The following is a 19370-nucleotide window of genomic DNA, read 5'->3' as shown; positions in this document are numbered from 1 at the left end:
GCTTTTTTTAAGGAGGTACATTAGAAAAAACTAGGGCTGTCAGGGAAATACAAGAGTTTTAACAATGTTCTAGTGCCCTGGAAAATGTTTAAAAGTTCTGTCTTGGAAAGTCATGGCAGACATGCCTGCTATCATGAGATTTTTTAGCCAGGCCAGAGGCACACAGAAAGAATCACAAAGGGTCAGACTGTGTAGCAGAGGTGAGGAACTAGAGCAGGCACAAAAAAAATGGTCAAAATGCAGAGGTTTTGACCAAATAAAAAAAGGAACACAAGTCTGACATTAAAAGTAAAATCAGGGTGTGTTGTTGAGGAAAAGGCTCTTTCCCTCTAAAAAACCCAAAAACCAAAAAACAAACAAACAAAAAACCAACAAAAAAACCCCAAACCAAACCAAACCCCAACTCACCACTTCTCAGACTATGGCTGTGCAGGAGGGCAGGGAAGTGCAGAAAGGAGTGCTGGAAGCTGAGGGCCTGACAATGACCTGCTCACCCTAACAAGTTACATGTTGCTCTGTACTCCCAGGTGAGGGAGAAAAGCCATGAAACCACATTCAATATGCAAAACCTCAAGTGAAAAAACCATGCACAGCTCCCGAGTGATCCATGTCACCCCAGGCCTCCCCAGTGCCTATGGCACTTTCTGGGAGCCTGGCCCTGCCACCCCAGCTGCAGCCAGCCCTCAGTGCCCAGCTGGGCTGAGCTCTCAGTGCCACCAGCCTGAGAACGGCAGCTGTGCAGAGATGTGACAGGAACACAGCAGTGAGGGGCTTGGCCAGAACACAGTTGCAAGCTGTCACTTGCCAAAGAAACCAGACGTGCTGCAGCCTCCCCTGTGCCATCTGGGAAGGAAACCAAGTGCATGGCTTGCCTCTGTAGAGCACAACTGGGGTGCAGCAGGGCAGAGACACTTCAGAGCAGCTGGCAGACAAGGGCTTGTGCCTGCCCTGAGCTCAGTGTGGTCAGCATCAACTCCTGTCAGTGCAGGTGACATTCACAGGTGCTCAAGACACCAGTGCAGCACAGCCTGAACCTGCTCTTCCCAAGTAACAAAGGCACCCTGGGCCCTGGCAGCCCTCAGTGCAAGGAGGAACTGCTTCCTCAGGGCTTGCAGCCAAGGAAGATGTGGGAGTTCCAGGCTCCATGAGCTTGGGGCACAGCAACCCTCACCACAGGCAGTGCAGGAGACACAGTGCCCTGCATGCTTATGCATGGTGCCTATCCAGCACTCAAACCCAAATGACAATAGTAAAAAACTCAGTTTATTTCTCTCTAAAGGCAGAGCTTTCCTTTAAAAACCAGGTCGTTTCACTTGTGAGAGGGTGTGGGGCTGAACTGCAGGGGAAAGGCCTTCATCACGCACTGCTCCAGGCCAAGAGCTATTGCTCCCTGAGGGTGGACACTGCCTGCATCAGGCAGGCTCAGGGCATGCAGGATGGCCTGCATGGCCTGGCAGTGAGCAGAGCGAGGAGCACGGGTTCCCTGCCCCAGCTGCATCAGGCAGGCTCAGGGCATGCAGGATGGCCTGCACGGCCTGGCAGTGAGCAGAGCGAGGAGCACGGGTTCCCTGCCCCAGCTGCATCAGGCAGGCTCAGGGCATGCAGGATGGCCTGCACGGCCTGGCAGGGAGCAGAGCAAGGAGCACGGGTCCCCACCCCAGCTGGGAGCAGCTGCAGCTTGAGGCAGTTCATGCAGGTGGCGCAGGACAAGGAGCAGGTGCTGCAGCCTCCATGGCAGCAGTGCCAGCAGCCCCCGTGCCAGCAGGGCGGTGCCAGGGCAGCGGCAGGCACTGGCTGGCCCAGGTGCAGGCACAGGGTGAATCCTGAGTGGCTGGTCTGTCATTGCAGAGATTTGGCTTAGCCCAGGGCAGCACTTGGGCCAGCAGTCCTGGTGCCGGTGCTGGGGGAGTCTGCAGCCCCTCCCAGCCCCGTCCAGCTGTCCGGGGGTGGCCCCAGGTGGCAGCACAGCATCTGTGCTGTAGGAGAGCTTGATGGGGGCACGAGAGGTATTAATCCTGAAAAGGGAGAGAAAGGAAAACACAGACCATAAGGTGTACAGCTGGGAACCCAGCACAGCCTGCAAAGGGAAGCAGATGTTCCCAGGTGAGCATCAGCCCCACCTTGCCTTACAGAGGACATGCTGGGGGACGAGCCAATGCAGCACTGAAGAAACTTACCTGCTGGGCTGTGGAGTCCCCTCCCCAGCTCCTCCATGCTGCTTTGGAAGAGAACACAGCATCCATCATACCCCAAGCATGGCCTCCTGAGAGACACGGCATGCTCATGGCCCTGGCATGGCAGGAATGGCACAGCAGCAGCAGGCACCGGGGGTGCAGAAGGCCCTAAGCCCCCTTGCTACCAAACTCTCCTCCCAGGCCACTTGTCCCGAGATTGCAAAGCCATATCTCCTTCCCATCAGGAGCTCCATGTCCAAAGGGCTGGTGTTTCATTGGGCTACACATAGAGCTCCAGCCTGTGCACACACTGGTTCAAGCCAAGCTCAGACATGCCAGACCCAGCTGGGTGCTCACTGCCATGTGCATGGAGAACAGCCATGATGGAATGAGCCTCACAGGCCCACCACCCCCACGTCTGCAGACCTGCAGGTTAATCCTCTGCTGCTGGACTGTTCCATCAGCTCCTCCCCAGCACAGCACACACACCATCAAGCTCAGCCCACAGCCCCAGGCCATGCAGAAGTCAGCATCACCCGGCCTCCATCCTGGTCCAACCCCCAGGGAAATCAGTGAGAGAAGAGGGACAGCTGAGTCCCATGTGAGAGGCATGTCTGGACAGGCTGGCCTCAGCAAAGACTGGCAGAAACAGAGTAAGAAACATCTCTGGGTGCATCCTGGGGGTCAGCATCTGTACCCCAAATCCCTGCTGCAAAAGCTGGACTGCGTGGTCTGTTCCTCCAGCACTCAACCCTCTGTTCACTCGAGCTCTCAGCAGATAGAAGCAGAGAAATACCAGGAAGCTTCCCCCTTGGTTCCATGCAGCTCTCCTCCATGATCCCACCATGCCCACAGCCCGAGCAGCTCCCCTTGCACGGGTCATGGAGAAGGAGACAAGACAGGCTTCATCAGAGAGATCCCTGAATACAAGCAGCAGCTCACCACCTACCCAGACAAGGTTTCACTGACATTATCATCTTCCTCCTCCTCCTCCTCCTCCTGGCAAGCAAACAAACAAAAACCCACCATGACATCTCATTGCATGGGCAGGTCTCTGCCAGGAGCGAGGCTGGGCCCCTGCACAAGACAGTCACTACCCAGGCACAGTACAAAGGTTTCCCACAAGCAATGAGGGGAAGACTGGAGTGCTGGGTTGCCAGAACCCTCTGGGCTTGGGCACTCAAGGACAGACACGCCATAGCTCATCCCACATGCCCTCCAGGTGCAAAGCCCCAAACACAAGCTGTGAGCACGAACCATGCTGACAGAGCTGCTGATACAGTGCATCTCTGCCCAGGGACAGTGGTGGGTGGGCACACCCTGCAGCTGGAGGGGCAGGCAGAGACTACCAGGAGCAGGCTGTGCACAGGTACAACCCCAAGCACCTCCAGGCTAGACTCACACTGGAAGCATGAGGCCAAGGACCAAGCATCCAGAAGTTCCCAGACAGGGATGTAGTGAGACCAGTATGACAATGCTCTGAGTGCTGTGGCCATGCAGGAGGTGCAGGGCGGATGGGCTGGGCTGAGCCTTAGCTCAGGCTGGCAGGATGATGATCCAAGGGTCCTCTCCTTCAGAGGCAGCTCTCATCCCAGCCATGAAACCAAGTGTGCAGCCCAGGTCCCAGGTCCCTGTGTGACAGGGCCAGCAGAGCAGGGCTGAGGCTGCAGCAGTGCTGGGCCTGACAGCAGAGCTCCTGGAGCACAGACACCAACCAAGGAACTGCACCTGCTGTGTGAGCCACACAGCACAGTGCACCTCCTCACATCAGGCTGCCACGTGCGACGGGGGCTGTGCAGGTATCAGCAGGGCTCTGGGAGGGCAGGAGCAGGGAGCTGCAGAGGGGTCACTCTGTCCCTGCCCTAATCCAGACAGCCCTCAGCACGGGCCTGGCTTGCACATACTGTACCCCAAAGTGGTGTGTGAAGGGAGCTCTCCCTGCAGGGGCTGGCTCACGGGCTCTGCCGGCCTCACTGCTCTCCAAGATACATGAAGGGTGAAGGGGCTGATCCTGCCTAGAGCCTGGCACGGGGCAAAAGCAGCAGAGTTAGTGCCTGCAACCTGCAGAAAGCCCAGCTGGGAATGTACAGGCAAGACTGAGGGTGAGGAACAGGGAATCCCTGCTGTGCTGGCAGGAGGGTGCAAACAAAGGTGAGGGGTCACTGCTCAGGCCAGGTACCAGCAGCCCTGAGCTGGGCTACAGCTCAGGCAATGCACAGCAGTTCAGCATAGAGAGCAGCTACAGCTCCCACCCCAGCTGAAGATGGAATGGCAGAGAACACAGCCATAGGGACAACATTCTCCCTGCCTGGTGTGTTTCACCAGAGAGACACTGATTCCAGAGCTATGCAGTGAGATACATCTGAGAAATTCCTCCTACCTGCATGTGTTGCTTCCCAGAGATCCAGTGCCATCTGAAAGGCCTGGGCCACAGTCAGAGTCACAGCCTGGGCCTGTGTACATGAAAGAGAGGGAATGCCTGCTTCCACCTGGGCCCTCAATGCAGGATAACATTCAGATGGAAGGCCAGAGCTCAGTTCTGTGTCTGTCTGCCCCTGGGGGCCAGCCACCCCCAGGAGCAGACCCTCAGGATCTGGGGCAGGAAAGCCCCCTTTCTCACTCCCTGCCTGTGCAGCACATGAGCACACCTGATCCCTGGCTCCAAACCCAGCTGAGGCTCGCACAGGTAACGGCCTTTTCTTGCTGAAGGGGAAGAAAGCAGGACCTTGCTCCCACCCATACCTCATGGAACCAAGAGCAGAAGGTAAGTGCTTACAATCTTCTTCTTGGGTGAGAGGAAGGCATGGCACTCCAGTGCCCCGCTCTCCTGGCTCTGAGCAACATAAGCAAAGACTTTGTTCTGCAGCTTGTCTGTTGTGCAGTAGGAGATCCTGTGGGCAGAGAGGAGTTGTCAGGACAATCCAGGATGCTGGCATGGCACTTCTGCTGCACTCCCAGGACATCAGCAAGCATTGCTGACAACCTGAGGCTTTCACCGGCCCAAGCTGACCAGGCAGCCCAAACCCCCAGCAAGGGCCAGAGGCTGCCTGGTAGCTGCAGCAGGTAAGAGATGACTGCATCCACAGGCACTCCCTCCTGTGCCATCCCAGAGTGCCCTGTAGTTTTCTGATGGCCAGCTCAACCCAGTGAGTGAATTCAAGCCCTGGGACAAGAGGAGCACAGAAGGGTGGGCGATTGCCTCCAAGGACACAGCTGGAGGCCAGACAGAGAAATGTCCTGTCTCTGCTTCCCATTTAGCCATCAGACTGCACACTTACTGCCCCTCACACCCAACCCACAGACACCCAACCCAGCCAAAGGACAAGTGGCAGCAGGAGAAATCAACATCAGTTCTCACAGCAACTGCCTTTAGCCTGTCTAATAAGCTGCAGCCAGAAGGGTGGTCCCATGGCAGTGGAGGCAGACACGCAGTCCTGTCCTAACTGTGGGGCTTTCCAATCACAAGCCTCAAAATCCTGCTGAATGCCAGAATAGAGAGGCAGGGCATAGGGAGATGATGGATGGGCTGATGAACTCAAGACCACCCAGGACCCTGCCTACACTCAGCCTCAGGCAGTGCTGGGAGCACAGCAGAGAGAGGGCACAGGCCTCAGGGAGCCAAGGAAAGACCTAAGCTTGAAGGTACTGCTGACAGAAGACCCAGCCCTCCCTGGCTGCTCAAATTCCCATCAGTCTTCAGCTGGCTGCTGGGGAACACCCAGCCCATACCTGTGACATGCCCACCTGTAGATGGAGATGTTCTTCACCATCTCCTTTGTGTCTGCATCCTGAAGTGAGATGCCCCTTGGAGACACTGTCAGAATCACCTTCTGAAACTTGCGAGCTCCAACCCGTGCCTGGCAGTGGAAAAACACCAGCAATCTCTGCAAACCTGGCAAGGGTCTTCACCTCACCCCCTTGCTGGAAGGAGCCCCACAGACTCTGTACAGTATCACTCACTTGGATACTTGCCGCAAAGGCTCCTGCTGTAGGATGGGACAGCAGAGGCTGGCAATCAGGCATGCCCTGCACAGAACACTCCTCAAATCTGTTCACTCTACTGCCACACACACAGGGAGGGACAGACCCCTCTTCTCCCAGTACTTCACCCTTCTCTCCGTGCTGTGGCAGGCACAGCTCTGCTCACAGCTAGGTTCAGGTGTAGGAGCAGGTGGCTGGGGCTGTCCTGCAGGAAGACAGCTTCCCCACATCACACAGGCAGACACCAGTGGCCTCCTGCAAGCCACCCTACTCTTGGGAAGGGCACAGTCCCTCACTGGAGCTCAGGGCTGGGACGCAGACACTTCCCTGTGCAGGATGGGCTCTGACCCCACACACCAGGGCCCCAGGGTCTCACCGTGGCCACGATCCTGCGGATGGCAGCAGCAGCCATGTCTTCTCCTTTTGGTTTTTCTACCAGCGTCATGCCCAGATACTTGAGGGTGAAGCACATCCCCTCAAGCAGCGGCTCCTGCATGTCAGCCCAGCTCTCAGGAAGCTCTGCAAAGACAAAAGCCCTTAGAAGCCATGTGCCAGCAGCCCCACAGCTAGTCCTGCCACAGCCACCCCACCCATGGCTCCCAGCAGCAGTGTTGCTTCCTGCCCTCAGCAGGACACTCTCCTGGCTCTGTGACACTCTCATAAGAGGAACAGAAGGAGTGGGCAGTTCACCCTTGAAGCTTTAGTTCTCTAGCCCTGGAAGTCCAGGCTCTGTCAGCACTGACAGACAGCTCCTGCTTATCTGCACAGGGCTGAGGATGCTGCAGCCCTCATTGCTGTCTGCAAAAACCTTGTGTTCCTGGGTCTCACCTGTTTCATTACAAACAAAATGTTCTCCGTAGTGCATTCATCTCGGCCACCTGAGTTGCTGGCACACCTGAAGAGCAGCAGCATTCACTGCCACGCTCAGATCAAAATCCCCAGATTGGCCCAGTGTAAGCAAAGCCAAACCCCTTGGCATCTCATCTGCAGCAGCAGGGTGCCAGGGCAGGGGCAGCTTAGTCATCACTTGTGGTCCCAGCTGGGATGACTGAGGACCAACTGCACCACAGATGCTTTGTTAAGAAAGAGATGGGAACTGCCAAAGTATGTACTGTTCACGCTAAGCTAATACTTTTCAGAGTTATTTTCACCTCTTCCCTGGGATTTGCTCCCTGAGAATTACTGGCACACTTGCAGAAGGGTTCAACTCATAATTGGAATAATCTGAACCCACAGGGAAATCAGGAGACCTTATTTGCACAGCATACTCTTCCACAAGTGACAACTATCAGGGAGGCTGCCTGGCGCCATGCAGGCACCAGTGACCTCCACCCTGTGCAGTAGAACCCTGTGCCACTCCAAACTCTGAGGACAATCCATGTATACTAGGGCTGCCAGGGCAAGTGCTGGCGCTCCAGCAAAGCCTTGGGCAGCTGACTGAGAACAGCCAAACACAGCCCTCCTGTGCCACAGGGTACCTGCAGCAGGGTCATGGGGTCATGGAATCATGGAACGGTTTGGGTGGGAAAGGACCTTAAAGCTCATCCAGTTTCACTCCCACAGGCAGGACACCTTCCATTAGACCAGCTTGCTCCAAGTCCCGTCCAACCTAGCCTTGAACTCTTCCAGGGATGTGTCGTGGGTCGGTCTCGGATCCTGCCAGGCCGCAGACAGCGGGGGCTGGCCTGGCACGCTGGCAGAGAGCCAGGCGTGGCAGCCCGAGGAGGTCCCCTGTGCAGTCCAGCGTGTTCCAGCCCTGGCACGGCCGCCCAGGCCCGTCAGCCCCTGGCGCAGGCGACCTCGATTCACAAGTGGGGCAGGAGGCGACAGCCCGGGGAGCGGGGCAGGGAGAGCTCGGCGAGGAGCGGCAGTGCTGCGATGCCCCAGCCGGCAGCGCTCCGGCCCCTGCGGCCCGACCCGACCCCCCCGCTCCCGTAACCCGACTAACCCGACTAACCCGACCACCCCTACGGCCGCTCTGCCCCCGCAGGTCCTCCAGGCCCCTCGGACTGCCCTGCAGCAGGCAGGGGCCGTATTCCGAGCCCGACTGCGCCGAGCTGCAGGCTCTCTGCCCGGAGCGATGCCCGGCCCCGGCCCCGGCCCCGGCCCCGGCCCCGCACCCGTCCGCACTCACTGCGCCGCCGGCGGAGACCCAGACCGTGCCGGGCGAGGCGCGGACTCCGCAGCACGGCGCGCCCCGCCGCCCGCAGCGCCTCCATGGCGGAGCCGGGATCGAGCCGAGCCGAGCTGAGCCGATCCCTGCCGGTGCGCGGGAGGTCGGTCCCGCGGGCTCGAGCCGAGCCTGGCCGATCCCTGCCGGTGCGTGGAGGGTCGGTCCCGCGGGCTCGACGCGCTCGCGTCAGCGCGGCGGAGGCGGCGGGGTTGCCACGGCAGCGGGGGCGGAGCGAGGCGGGCTCCGCAGCGGCGGCGGCGGCCGAGCGGGCCCGTGGGACCCTGTGGGACCGGCCCGGGCCCGGGCCCGGCGGAGGGCGCGATGAAGCTGCGGCACGTGCGGACCCTGCTGGCCCCGCAGGTCGGACCGGGCCGGCCGAGCCGGGCTGGGCTGGGGGGGATCGGGCCGCGGGGGAGCGGGCCGGGCCAGGCCGGGTCGGGGTTAGCGGCCCTGACCGCTCTGGGGCGCGTAGCGGCGACGCTGAGGCTGTAGTGTGGCTGCTGAGCCGTGTGTGCCCGCTGAGCCATGTATGCCCGCTGGGGCTGTTGTGTGCCCGCTGAGCCGTGTGTGCCCGCTGGGGCTCGATGTGTGCCCGCTGAGCCGTGTGTGCCCGCTAAGCCGTGTGTGTGCCCGCTGGGGCTCGATGTGTGCCCGCTGAGCCGTGTGTGCCCGCTGGGGCTCGATGTGTGCCCGCTGAGCCGTGTGTGCCCGCTGAGCCATGTGTGCCCGCTAAACCGTGTGTGTGCCCGCTGGGGCTCGATGTGTGCCCGCTAAGCCGTGTGTGTGCCCGCTGGGGCTCGTTGTGTGCCCGCAGGACGGGACGGCGCGGGTGACCTGCATGGCCTGGTCGGCCAGCAGCGCCCGCTTCGCCGTGTGCACCGCGGAGCGTGTGGTGCTGCTCTACGACGAGCAGGGCGAACGGCGCGACAAGTTCTCCACCAAGCCGGCGGACGCCAAGGTGAGCGGGGCCGGGCAGCGCTGGGCATGGGCCGGGCAGCGCTGGGGCAGCCGGCTCCCCACGGTCACACCGAACCTCTCCGCAGTACGGCAGGAAGAGCTACGTGGTCAAAGGCATGGCCTTCTCCCCGGACTCCACTAAACTGGCCATCGGGCAGACAGACAACGTTGTCTACGTGTACAGGATCGGCGAGGAGTGGTGAGTATGTAGTGAGGTCCAGCATGCTCCATTCTGCCTTAGCCTGATCCTCACCCTGGCACACGCTGCAGTGCCCATCACCTGTCCCGCAGGGAGCCGCACACGTGTCCGTGGGGAGCAGCAGGTGAGATTTCCTCAGCAGGGCCCTTACAGAGCCCGGGCTGTGCATGCAGCTAGCTGGAACCTGTGTTGCCATCATGTGTCACAGCTGTGCAGTGGTGGCACACATCTGCCCCACTGCAGCCTCATTTGCTGGCAGGAGTTGTGCTAATGGTACTCAGAAAGGCAGTTCACCAGGAATTTGGAAGCTCAGACTCTAGGGGTCTTCTTGGTTTTTTGCCCAAAGTTATGATAGACTAGCAGCACACAAGATTTCAATGGACTGGCATTGTTTGGCAATATCAAACCAGACGGCATATAAACAATAGGGTGATCAAAATGTGTAGGGTTGCTGATAGTAATTTTTGTTTCTATTTTTCTGCAGGGGTGACAAGAAGGTTATATGCAACAAGTTCATCCAAACGGTGAGACCCAGACTTCTGTTTGACTTAATTTTCTCCAGTATATGTTGGAAAAGACAATGAGAGGTCTCTCTGCTCATACTCACAGGTGTATTTGGCCAAATTGTACTTGACCTTTAAAGATCCTAAGAGAATCTCTAAATTCTGAGGCATGTATTGCTCATCAAGCTCCAGAAGTGTCCTAATGCCTGGGTACAACTGAGTAAATTGTTGAACGATCAATGCAGTCAGTTACAAAACTTTGGGGACTACTTTAGGCATCAGTGGACAGACTGTTTTAAGGGAATTGAAAGGGAAAGATATGCCACACTCAGAGCCCAACTATTTTTCACAGGTTTGCAGCTCTAAACTCCAAGATGCCTTATTAAACAAAATGTAAAGTGTGCAGAATTCAAACTGTGCAGTTTCCACATGCTCAATTGCCTCAGGTTTATGATTTCCGTCAGGTTTGCTCCTTGGCCACCTCTGTGTTCTGCTGCTCTGGCTTGGCCTGCCTGTGTCACAGAGCAGTCTGCCCAGTAGGTGTTTGCCAAGGCTTGCCTTGGAAAAGGCAAAGGTGTTATGAATTCCTTGCACAGAAAGCCATCAGAGTAAGAAAATACAGTGCCCTGACTACTTCTACCTTCAGAGGCAAAAGTCCAGCAGCTGCCCCAGGCTTTCCAGGCAAGTGCCACATGGTCTCTGTGTCACCAAGAAAGTTCTCTGCAGGGTAGGAGGAATCATCCTTCATGTCCAAATCGCCAGAAGACATAGAGCTGCTCCTGACGGAGTTGCTGGAGTCTGTGCCAGGCTTTCTCAAGCTGTCTCTCAGGTGAAGGGTAGCCTCAGCCTCTGGGTTGGGTCATGGCCTGCCACTGTGGCTGCTCTGACTGCTGCGGGGAGCGTGGGGAATTCTGTGGCTCTGTGACAGGAAAGCTGCTGCTCAGCCTCTGTTTTGTATGCAGTTGAGCTGCTGCACTGAGTGGTCATGAGAATAGAGTGTCATGAGGAAAAGAGAGCAACAGGGGCTTGGTGTCCATTTGTCCCTTTGCTGAGCAGGGTGGCTGTCCCCGGTGTGGGCACATTTAGGCTCCCTGCAGAGCTCTTTCCTAGTGTGCTGCTTGCTGCCTGCCCCTCCAGCTGCCAGCCCAGTGGGGGCCTGCTCACCTCTCACAAGCTCAGATGCCGTGCATGGCACGTGTACAGGATTTTGTATTTTTAATATAGAAATTCAGTATTTTTTTTCTCCTTTCTCATTTCCCCATGCCTTTTCATAATTTGTAACACATTAAATCCTTTATTTTTTTCTGATTCTGTATGTCTGGGGTTTTACCACTGTGTCTGGCTTTCTCCTGTAACTAAATACTGTTATTTATAAATTTTTGAAATGTTCAGTCAATATGAGAGGTCATTTATTGAGCCCTTTCCCTCTCCTGCCACTGGGCCCTCTCATACACACAGTGATCCCAGTGTGTGCTCACACTGGCAAGCCAAGCCTTCTGCTGAGGGCCAGGAGGACAAACAATGAGCACATCACCAATGTGTGAGGCTTGTTCCCAAGCTTTTGTTGTGTTAGAGTGGAAAATAAGTCTGACAGATAGTGGGGGAAACACACAAATTCCTGGGAAACAGGGGTAATGAAAATGGGTCTTGGTCATTGGTTGGGCATTTAAATTATGAACAGTTTGGTTACCTTGAGACGTTTTGTTGTCTGATTGTAGCTGTGTTTGCTGATATGAATGATCAGAGCAGGGATGGAAGATGAGATAAATAAATGAGGAATGAATAAATGCTGATACGTATCTTAAGCAGTCCCACATGCTCAAAATGGGACAGAGAGCCAGTGAGGCTGGTGCTGGTGGCTAACACCAGCCAAACACCAGCCCTTCTTACTGACTGAAGTTCTGCAGGGTAGATGTGAAGGGCTTTCCTAAACTTTCTTGGCCCTCTCTTACAGCTGGGTTTTGTGGTCAGCTTTATTCATTCTGACTCCACCTCAGATTCTGAGAATACCTTTGGTTTGGATTTAATGAGCCTGTTTCTACCTGGCCTGCTTGGAGCATCTAATAACCATCTTACTCGTCAGTGAAAAAATAAACACTATTTCTTATTCATCAAATAAAGATCCAGTGGACAAGTATTCTCAGAGCTATTACAGAAGTTGTCACAGTGAAATTATTTTTATATTTTATACTTGTTGCAAAAAGCCTTTTAAAACAGCCATGATTTTATACATGCACCATGTATGCTTGTATGTGGCAAGCCAAGCACTGCTCAGTAAGTAGTACTCAAAAAGAGCTCCAAACTGAACACATCCCTGTAACTTTTTTGCCCTCCCATAGTCCTCCTGTGCTCAATTACTTTGCCCCAGCTCACTTTACCTAGTTTAAGCTTCAGCATGAAGTAAGGCTTGTCAGCTACTGTAAGGCCTGTCCAAATGCCCCATCTCTCCTGCCTGAACAGTGTCTGTTCATGAATTATTTTAGGTGGCAGTGGGGCAGGAAGCTGGGTAGGGTGGAGCTCTTACCTCTCTTTTTACCTCCTCCTTTGCAGAGTGCTGTGACCTGCTTATTGTGGCCAGCAGAGAATATAATTGTCTTTGGTCTTGCTGAAGGAAAGGTAGAGAAACTTGTTATTTGTGTGACTTTCTTTCCCTTGTGGGGGCTCTCAGGGTCTGCCAGTGGCTGGGCTGACGGGTAGGAGCCATCACTGGGTGCCCCAGTAACAGCAACAGAGGGATTACACTGTGGACTTGAATTTTCTGGTTCACAGTTAGTCCCTGGAGGTTCTACTGGATCTTTTGGCTCTTTCTCCAAACTTTTCTAGAAATGTGGACATGTGACTTCAACTTTTCCACTTCTATAACATACTGGGAGTCAATGAGCTTCCTGTGATTTCTTTTTCTGATAGTGAACAAGGAAACCTCTGGGAGCGTTGCTTACACTGGAGGAGATCCACATTCTACTGATGAACTCAGCACTGATCATTTTCTCTTTCTCAGGTTCGTTTAGCAAATACAAAGAACAACAAGTCTTCCACCATCTATGGGACAGATTCCTACGTGGTCTCACTAACTTCCAAGTGAGTGTGGCATTGCTTTGGCCTGCCCTGCTTTGGCTCAGTCTCACACCTGCTGCTGGCTTGGCATAACAGGGACCAGTGTGGCAGCTTGCCAGTGTTCTTTTGCTGTCACTTTGTTGTCAAGATAATAATATACTGTGCTCTCCAGAAGGAATTCCTTCCTAAAAATCTGGTACCTGGCTGTGCCACATGGGCAGTCTGTTGTTCAAACACAGTAGAGGATGAAAGTCTCCACGAGCTTACTTATATTCATTGATGTATTTGAATCTGTGACTTTATAAGGATTACATTTGTCAGCTTCATCTAAGTAATAACTAACATGTTTAAGGGCTAAAAAAAGTAACATCATTCTGTGAGATAAAACCTTTGACAAGCTGTAATTAGGAAAATAGCCATAAAGTGCAATTTAAAATTATTTTCATTAATAAGATTTCATTTCAACTACTTTAGTATTCTTTACCTGAAAATTGAGATGTGTCATGGTCCTAGGAGTGGAATTTTCACTAAATGCTGTCATTCTGGTGACAGGTACATGATTGCTGGATTGCTACAGCGTCCGTAGAATTTGTATTCTGTTCTTGAATCTTCTAATCATCACTAAAAAGTGTTTCCCTGGGTACAAAAACAACAGGTTTTCGGCCTGTTTCTTTTTCTTTTCTCTCTTCTCCCTGCTTGTGTCCAGGAGCATAAGACATCAGTGCTATAAAACATGGACTTGGGCCTGGAGTTTTTGCCCAGGTGTTTTTTGCCTACATTGTGTTTCTTTTAGGGATTCCCAGTATCATAATACCCAGCCTCACTTCTGGAACAGTTCCAGTGCAAGAGCTGTTTGATGCACATTGCTGTAAGCACTTGTGAGCAGAGTCATTATTCCACTGAAGAATTCCACTAGCTTCTGGGTTTTAGTAATACAGAAAGTTTTTTATTGTGATTTTACATGATAAAGACACTTAACTGGTCACTCTCCACTCTGGGTTCTTTTGTCTGCTTTCTTTTTACAGCCACTGGCACAGGTACTTGATGTTTGTCTTGTCTTTGGGGAAGGTTCCTTTGATGAGGAACATCAACCATGATCCTGGGAATGGCTGCTCTGGGCAGGGATATGAGTATGAAGGTGCATGTGTTCCTGTGACATTGCATCATTCTGTGTTTTTCTGCAGTGTGTCGGGGAGAGGAATCCTGTCTGGCCATGCAGATGGAACCATAGTGCGCTTCTTCTTTGATGATGAGGGCTCAGGTGAATCACAGGTACAAAAGATCCTTCCCAGTGAGCATAATTCCTATTTGCACAGACTGCTTCCCAGCTCCAGAGCTCTGGAAAGGGATCAGACTGTGGAGAGAGTGGAAGTCTGGAGAGGAGCTGCAAGCTGTGCTTGCAAGCAAAGGTTTTGGGAAGCACTGATGGAGGCAGAACAGTGATTTGATGCTTTGGAATACACTGAGGGCGGTGGTAAGAGGGGAATTCATGTTTTTGTGTATGAGGCATAAGGGTGTTCAGGTGTCTGGAAAGATCTGATGTTCAAGTGTCCAGGAGAATGATGCTTGAAGAGGTGGGGTTCCATGGAGTGGCTACTATTGTCCCCACACTTAGCAGCGTGTAGTTACCACAGTTAATGTTGAATCTCAGGCTCAAATTTTGTCCTTGGACACCCAGCATTTCTCCTGAGCCTCCTCTATGCCAGGAGTCTCTCTGTGCTTCAGGCTGTGGTGAAGGGGATGCTGTTCTCAGATCTTTTGTCTCCAGCTGAAGCAGTTTGAGCATGGCTGCTCTCTGCCATGCTATCATGAAGATCCATCTATACTCTGTTGTGTTGGGAGTTCAGTCTCAGTCTAGTTAATGGTATCGGTCTTCTTACTGGCATTGCAATTCTTCTCACACAGTTGATGAATGTAATAGTTGAGAAATCTCTCAGTTCTGGTTTGTCTTCCTACAGACTAGGCAGGCAGACAAAGCTGCCCCCATGAGCTGGGCTTTACAGAGGGTCCCATACTGGTCCCCACTGGGATAGCTGAGAACAGAGGCCAGCTAGGATTTGGGGCCATTCAGGTGTTCAGGGTGTTCTTGTCTGTTGTAGGGTAAGTTGGCAGTGCATCCCTGTCCTCCTTATGCCCTCGCCTGGGCTTCCAGCAGCATTGTGGCTGCAGGCTGTGACAAGAAGATTGTAGCTTATGGGAAGGAGGGCAGCGTGATCCAAACCTTCGACTACAGCCGGGACTCGTCAGAGAAGGAATTCACCACAGCAGCCACCAGTCCCAGCGGCCAGTCCATTGTCCTTGGCAGCTATGACAGGTACCACGTACCTGACAGAGAACTCTCGTCTTTGTAGTCCTTCCTTTGACAGCCATAGACAGTTTTTAATGTCACTCTTACCTCCTCTCTCTCCCAGGTTACGGGTTCTGAACTGGAGCCCACGCCGCAGTGCCTGGGAGGAAGGCAAGCCCAAAGAAATAGCTCACCTGTACACCATCACAGCTCTGGCATGGAAGAGGGATGGCTCACGGATCTGTGCGGTTTGTGTTGTCAGTCAGGAGGCCTGAGCCCTCCAGTGTCCCACCAGGGGGATGTTTGTGCATGGAAGCAGCATGCTCTGCTCAGGGGAGGCTTTGATCATGGTCATCCTGGTGTGGGCACACCTCACCCAGGGAGAGGCTTTGAGCATGGTCATCCTGGTGTGGGCACACCTCACCCAGGGGGAGGCTTTGAGCATGGTCATCCTGGTGTGAGCACATCTCACCCACGGGGAGGCTTTGGGCATGGTCATCCTGGTGTGGGCACACCTCACCCAGGGGGAGGCTTTGGGCATGGTCATCCTGGTGTGAGCGTACCTCACCCAGGGAGAGGCTTTGAACATGGTCATCCTGGTGTGGGCGCACCTCACCCAGGGGGAGGCTTTGAGCATGGTCATCCTGGTGTGAGCACACCTCACCCACGGGGAGGCTTTGGACATGGTCATCCTGGTGTGAGCACACCTCACCCAGGGGCAGGCTTTGGGCATGGTCATCCTGGTGTGGGTGCAGCTCATCCCAGGGGGAGGCTTTGAGCATGGTCATCCTGGTGTGAGCACACCTCACCCAGGGGGAGGCTTTGGGCATGGTCATGCTGTGTGGGCACACCTCACCCGGGGGTGCAGGGCAGGCACTGAGGCCAGGACCTTGTGCTGGGGACCTGCTGCAGTCGGGTGTGCCAGTGTGGAGCTGCAGAACCTCCTGCATGCTGCTGTGATGGCTCACTGGTTGCAGCAGCCCTTCTCTTTTCTCAGGAGCCTGATGAGGTCAGCATAGCTTCTCCAGAGCAGTCTTAGGAGCGTTCTTTCCTCTGGGCACTCATGAGAAGCAGTATACAAACTGACCTGCTAATCACATTCCGTGTTTCTGTGCTGTGTTTTCAGTTTAGCCTCCTCTTTCTTTGACCTTTAGCCACCAAGCCTTAATCTGCCTTTCTCTAAAGTTAGATTATTCCTTAAATCTCTTTAAATTGATCTTTCTGCATATTTTCTGTGTAAGTTGACTAACTTCAAATGCTTAAATTATTTATGAAATCAAGAATCCTTGAAATATTTTCAGACCAAGAATTATTGAACACGTGAACAAATATTTTCAGAAAAGGGGAAGGGGCTAAGGGATAGGAGATCAGTGGAAAGAAGGGGGATGTTATAAAGAAAGAAAGGTGAAAGGATTCTTCTGGAAGGAAGGCTGGGAGGCTGGGAGATGGAGAAGTGGGAAACTGAGAAGAATAATGGGAAAGATGAGGATAAAGGTGGTTTTTAACCCTACCTCCTCCCATCCCAGATTCATGCCAGCATTTGGTAATCTTCATTTTTCTGAGAATGGCTCAATCTTTCTGTTGTCTAAAGAAAGTCAAGATAGGGCTGGTCCTCCTGCATGTGGGTGCTTGAGCCTTGTTTTCCAGAGCAGCTGGGACCAGTGTGTTTGTGTCTGATCTCTGATCCTCTTCATGTAAGCAGGGTCTGGAGTCTCTCTCCTTAACAGAGTTCACTGACCATGTGTTTTTGTCCCCAGGGTACGCTGTGTGGAGGAGTTGAACAGTTTGACTGCTGCCTTCGCAAAACCATTTACAAAAATAAATTTGAAATGACATATGTGGGACCAAGCCAGGTAAGAGAGTATCTAATGAGGCATGAAAATGTATCTAATAAGAGAGTATCTAATGAGGGATGTTTGCCAGAACTAGGCATGTTTGGGGTTCTGCACCTGTGGTTTGTTCATACCAACTTGTTGAGAAAGGCAGAGGGGATATGCCTGGGACAGGGCTAAGGTTGGGTGGGAATTGGATAGCATAAGAGACCATGGAGTTCATTTCCTGCCGTGTGAATTTTTGTGAGGTACCTCCATGTCAAGTGCAGACTTCTAAGTGATTTCATTTCAGCCAAATTGACCTTGTTCAGAATGTGGCAGTAAGGGTGAGCTGGGCAGCCTGCAGTCAGGGGAAAGAGTACAGGACTCTGCAAAGGAGGCTTATCCTTGGGGGCCTGAATGGGTCTCCAGTTAGGCCAGTAACTTGTAAATGGCAAAAGTAAGAATCCCACATGTCTACTACAGCTGCCATCCTATGCAAAAGGAATAGTAAGGATTTTTAAAAAAGCAGAGGGAAATGATGGGGATATCTAAATATCCTAGTATCATCTGTTGCCTAATCTTCCATGGGGCAAGAAATCTGTGCTGTTCTCTGTGCATGGCCTCACATTGCTTTTCCTCACTTTCACCAGGTTATTGTGAAGAACCTCTCCACAGGAACCCGAGTTGTGCTGAAATCCCAGTATGGTTATGAGATTGATGAGGTGAAGATCTTGGGGAAGGACAGGTACCTGGTGGCCCATACCTCAGACACGTTGCTGCTGGGTGATGTCAGCTCCAACAAACTCAGTGAGGTACTGGAAAATCGGTGGCGTTTCTGGAGTGTCAGATGCTTAACTTCATAACTCAGAGGATATGATTTCTGCATGGGAACAATCCCTCTTTTCAAAGAATCATAGAACAGTTCAGGTTGGAAGGGGCCTTGGGAGGTCTCTTATCAAACTGACTGCCCAAAGGGAAGTCAGTATTAAATTCAGATGATGTTGCTCAGGTTCCACAATTGCTTTAGTCCTCTATTCCAATGCTTTACTGTACTCATGGAGGAGAGTGTTTTTCTAAGTCATCTTGGTATTTTGACTGCTATTTTATAATCATTTTTCATCCTTTCACTCTTCATCTGCCAAAAAAAGCCTGGCATCACTGTATTAGAGGTTTCCTAAGCCTTCCCTTCTGTGGGCTGAAGAAGCCAAATTCCTTCAGCCTCTCTTCACAGTGTAAGTGCTTTGCTCCCAACCATCTTGATGGGCAGTGTGCTGAACTTATCAGTCTTTCTTGTACATGGGGGCCCAAATCTGGATATTTTACATATATACATTCCAGATGTGAACATACAAATCTTGTACGTTCTGTTTTTAAAAGAAACAAAAAAATCTGTGTTTAAAAGAAACAAAATAAAAAATCATCAGAAAACAATTCATGGCTGCATCCCACAGGTCATGCCAGTGCCATTTTTGGTACCAGACAATTCACACAAAATTGTCCATCCCCTGATCCTCACAGTGCACTGAGTGCTGAGACTGGAGAATGTGGGCAATAGGCTTATGTCTAATAAAAGCATTAAATAGGCCTCAAGGACATATTTGCTTTGTTCACCATGTTGTCACATACCTTTAATCAGACTGATGGTGAGCTAATTAATCTCTCTTGGAGCAGGAGCTCTCGAGGTTTGTGCTGGAGAATGCTGATGCTTGGTCATATAACTGAGAATTTGGCCAGAATGAAGCTCCCAGCTTTCTCTACATCTTACTGCACTGAGTTCTTCTTTCGATTACACAGCTGTACTCAGAAAGAGCAAGGCTGTGAGATGTCCATTTGCTCTCTTGCTGTCTCACTAGGGTTCCTTTGAAGCAGTAAGTTGGAGTTTGCACTCAGTGAGGGAGCAGGGCAGCTGTAGCCTTGGCTTTCAGTTTTCTGCTCCTCTGGTCAAATGTCTGTTGTTACCACAGCAGCTGTTGTATTACCCAGTGCTCTATGCAAATTTCCAATCAGTTCTTCCCCCACTGGCACCGTGGTGATCAGCCATTGCTAGGATAACCCTAAAAAAGGGGGGTTCAGCTACAAGTGGTGAGGAGATTCTGTCTGCTCCCACAAGTGTTAGCAGTGATTCTATGGCTGTGATTAACAGAGGCAAAGGAGCTGTTTGGGTGCTTTTTTAATAAAGCTGGTCTGGAGAAGGTGGAGAAGGGCCTGTGAAGGATAGGATAGCATAG

The 19370-nt window shown here is 52.8% G+C and overlaps 2 protein-coding genes across 4 annotated transcripts in view; one reads left to right on the top strand and one right to left on the bottom strand.

The window, feature by feature from the left end:
• Nucleotides 1-1738: 1738 nt before the first annotated feature.
• On the bottom strand, nt 1739-8472 carry LOC136555131 (low density lipoprotein receptor adapter protein 1-like). 3 transcript variants are annotated; one of them, XM_066547717.1, is made up of 9 exons: nt 8290-8472; nt 6532-6674; nt 5919-6031; nt 4951-5065; nt 4555-4627; nt 4084-4196; nt 3124-3173; nt 2178-2218; nt 1739-2015 (listed from the first exon to the last, which is right to left on the bottom strand). In XM_066547717.1, the coding sequence occupies exons 1-9, from the start codon at nt 8372-8374 to the stop codon at nt 1858-1860; spliced, it is 891 nt and encodes a 296-aa protein (XP_066403814.1). In that variant the 5' UTR covers nt 8375-8472; the 3' UTR covers nt 1739-1857. The 3 variants fall into 3 exon arrangements, with proteins under 3 accessions (XP_066403814.1, XP_066403815.1, XP_066403816.1); XM_066547718.1 differs by having other exon boundaries at nt 2178-2215; XM_066547719.1 differs by lacking the exons at nt 3124-3173; nt 4084-4196 and having other exon boundaries at nt 1904-2015; nt 2178-2215.
• Nucleotides 8473-8589: 117 nt separating this feature from the next.
• The window catches only part of IFT172 (intraflagellar transport 172), a 39009-nt gene continuing 28228 nt past the window's right edge, over nt 8590-19370 (top strand). The window contains exons 1-11 of the mRNA XM_066547715.1: nt 8590-8688; nt 9143-9286; nt 9372-9484; nt 9969-10008; nt 12538-12603; nt 12986-13065; nt 14226-14313; nt 15141-15355; nt 15453-15576; nt 17086-17181; nt 17793-17954. Of these exons, the coding sequence (XP_066403812.1) occupies nt 8650-8688; nt 9143-9286; nt 9372-9484; nt 9969-10008; nt 12538-12603; nt 12986-13065; nt 14226-14313; nt 15141-15355; nt 15453-15576; nt 17086-17181; nt 17793-17954 (1167 nt within the window). The 5' untranslated portion in view covers nt 8590-8649. The remainder of the gene's footprint in view (nt 8689-9142; nt 9287-9371; nt 9485-9968; nt 10009-12537; nt 12604-12985; nt 13066-14225; nt 14314-15140; nt 15356-15452; nt 15577-17085; nt 17182-17792; nt 17955-19370) is intronic.

This window comes from Molothrus aeneus, chromosome 3 (assembly GCF_037042795.1).
Source record: "Molothrus aeneus isolate 106 chromosome 3, BPBGC_Maene_1.0, whole genome shotgun sequence".
In the NCBI taxonomy this organism is placed as follows: Eukaryota; Metazoa; Chordata; class Aves; order Passeriformes; family Icteridae; genus Molothrus; species Molothrus aeneus.
This window is presented reverse-complemented; position numbering and strand designations above follow the sequence as displayed.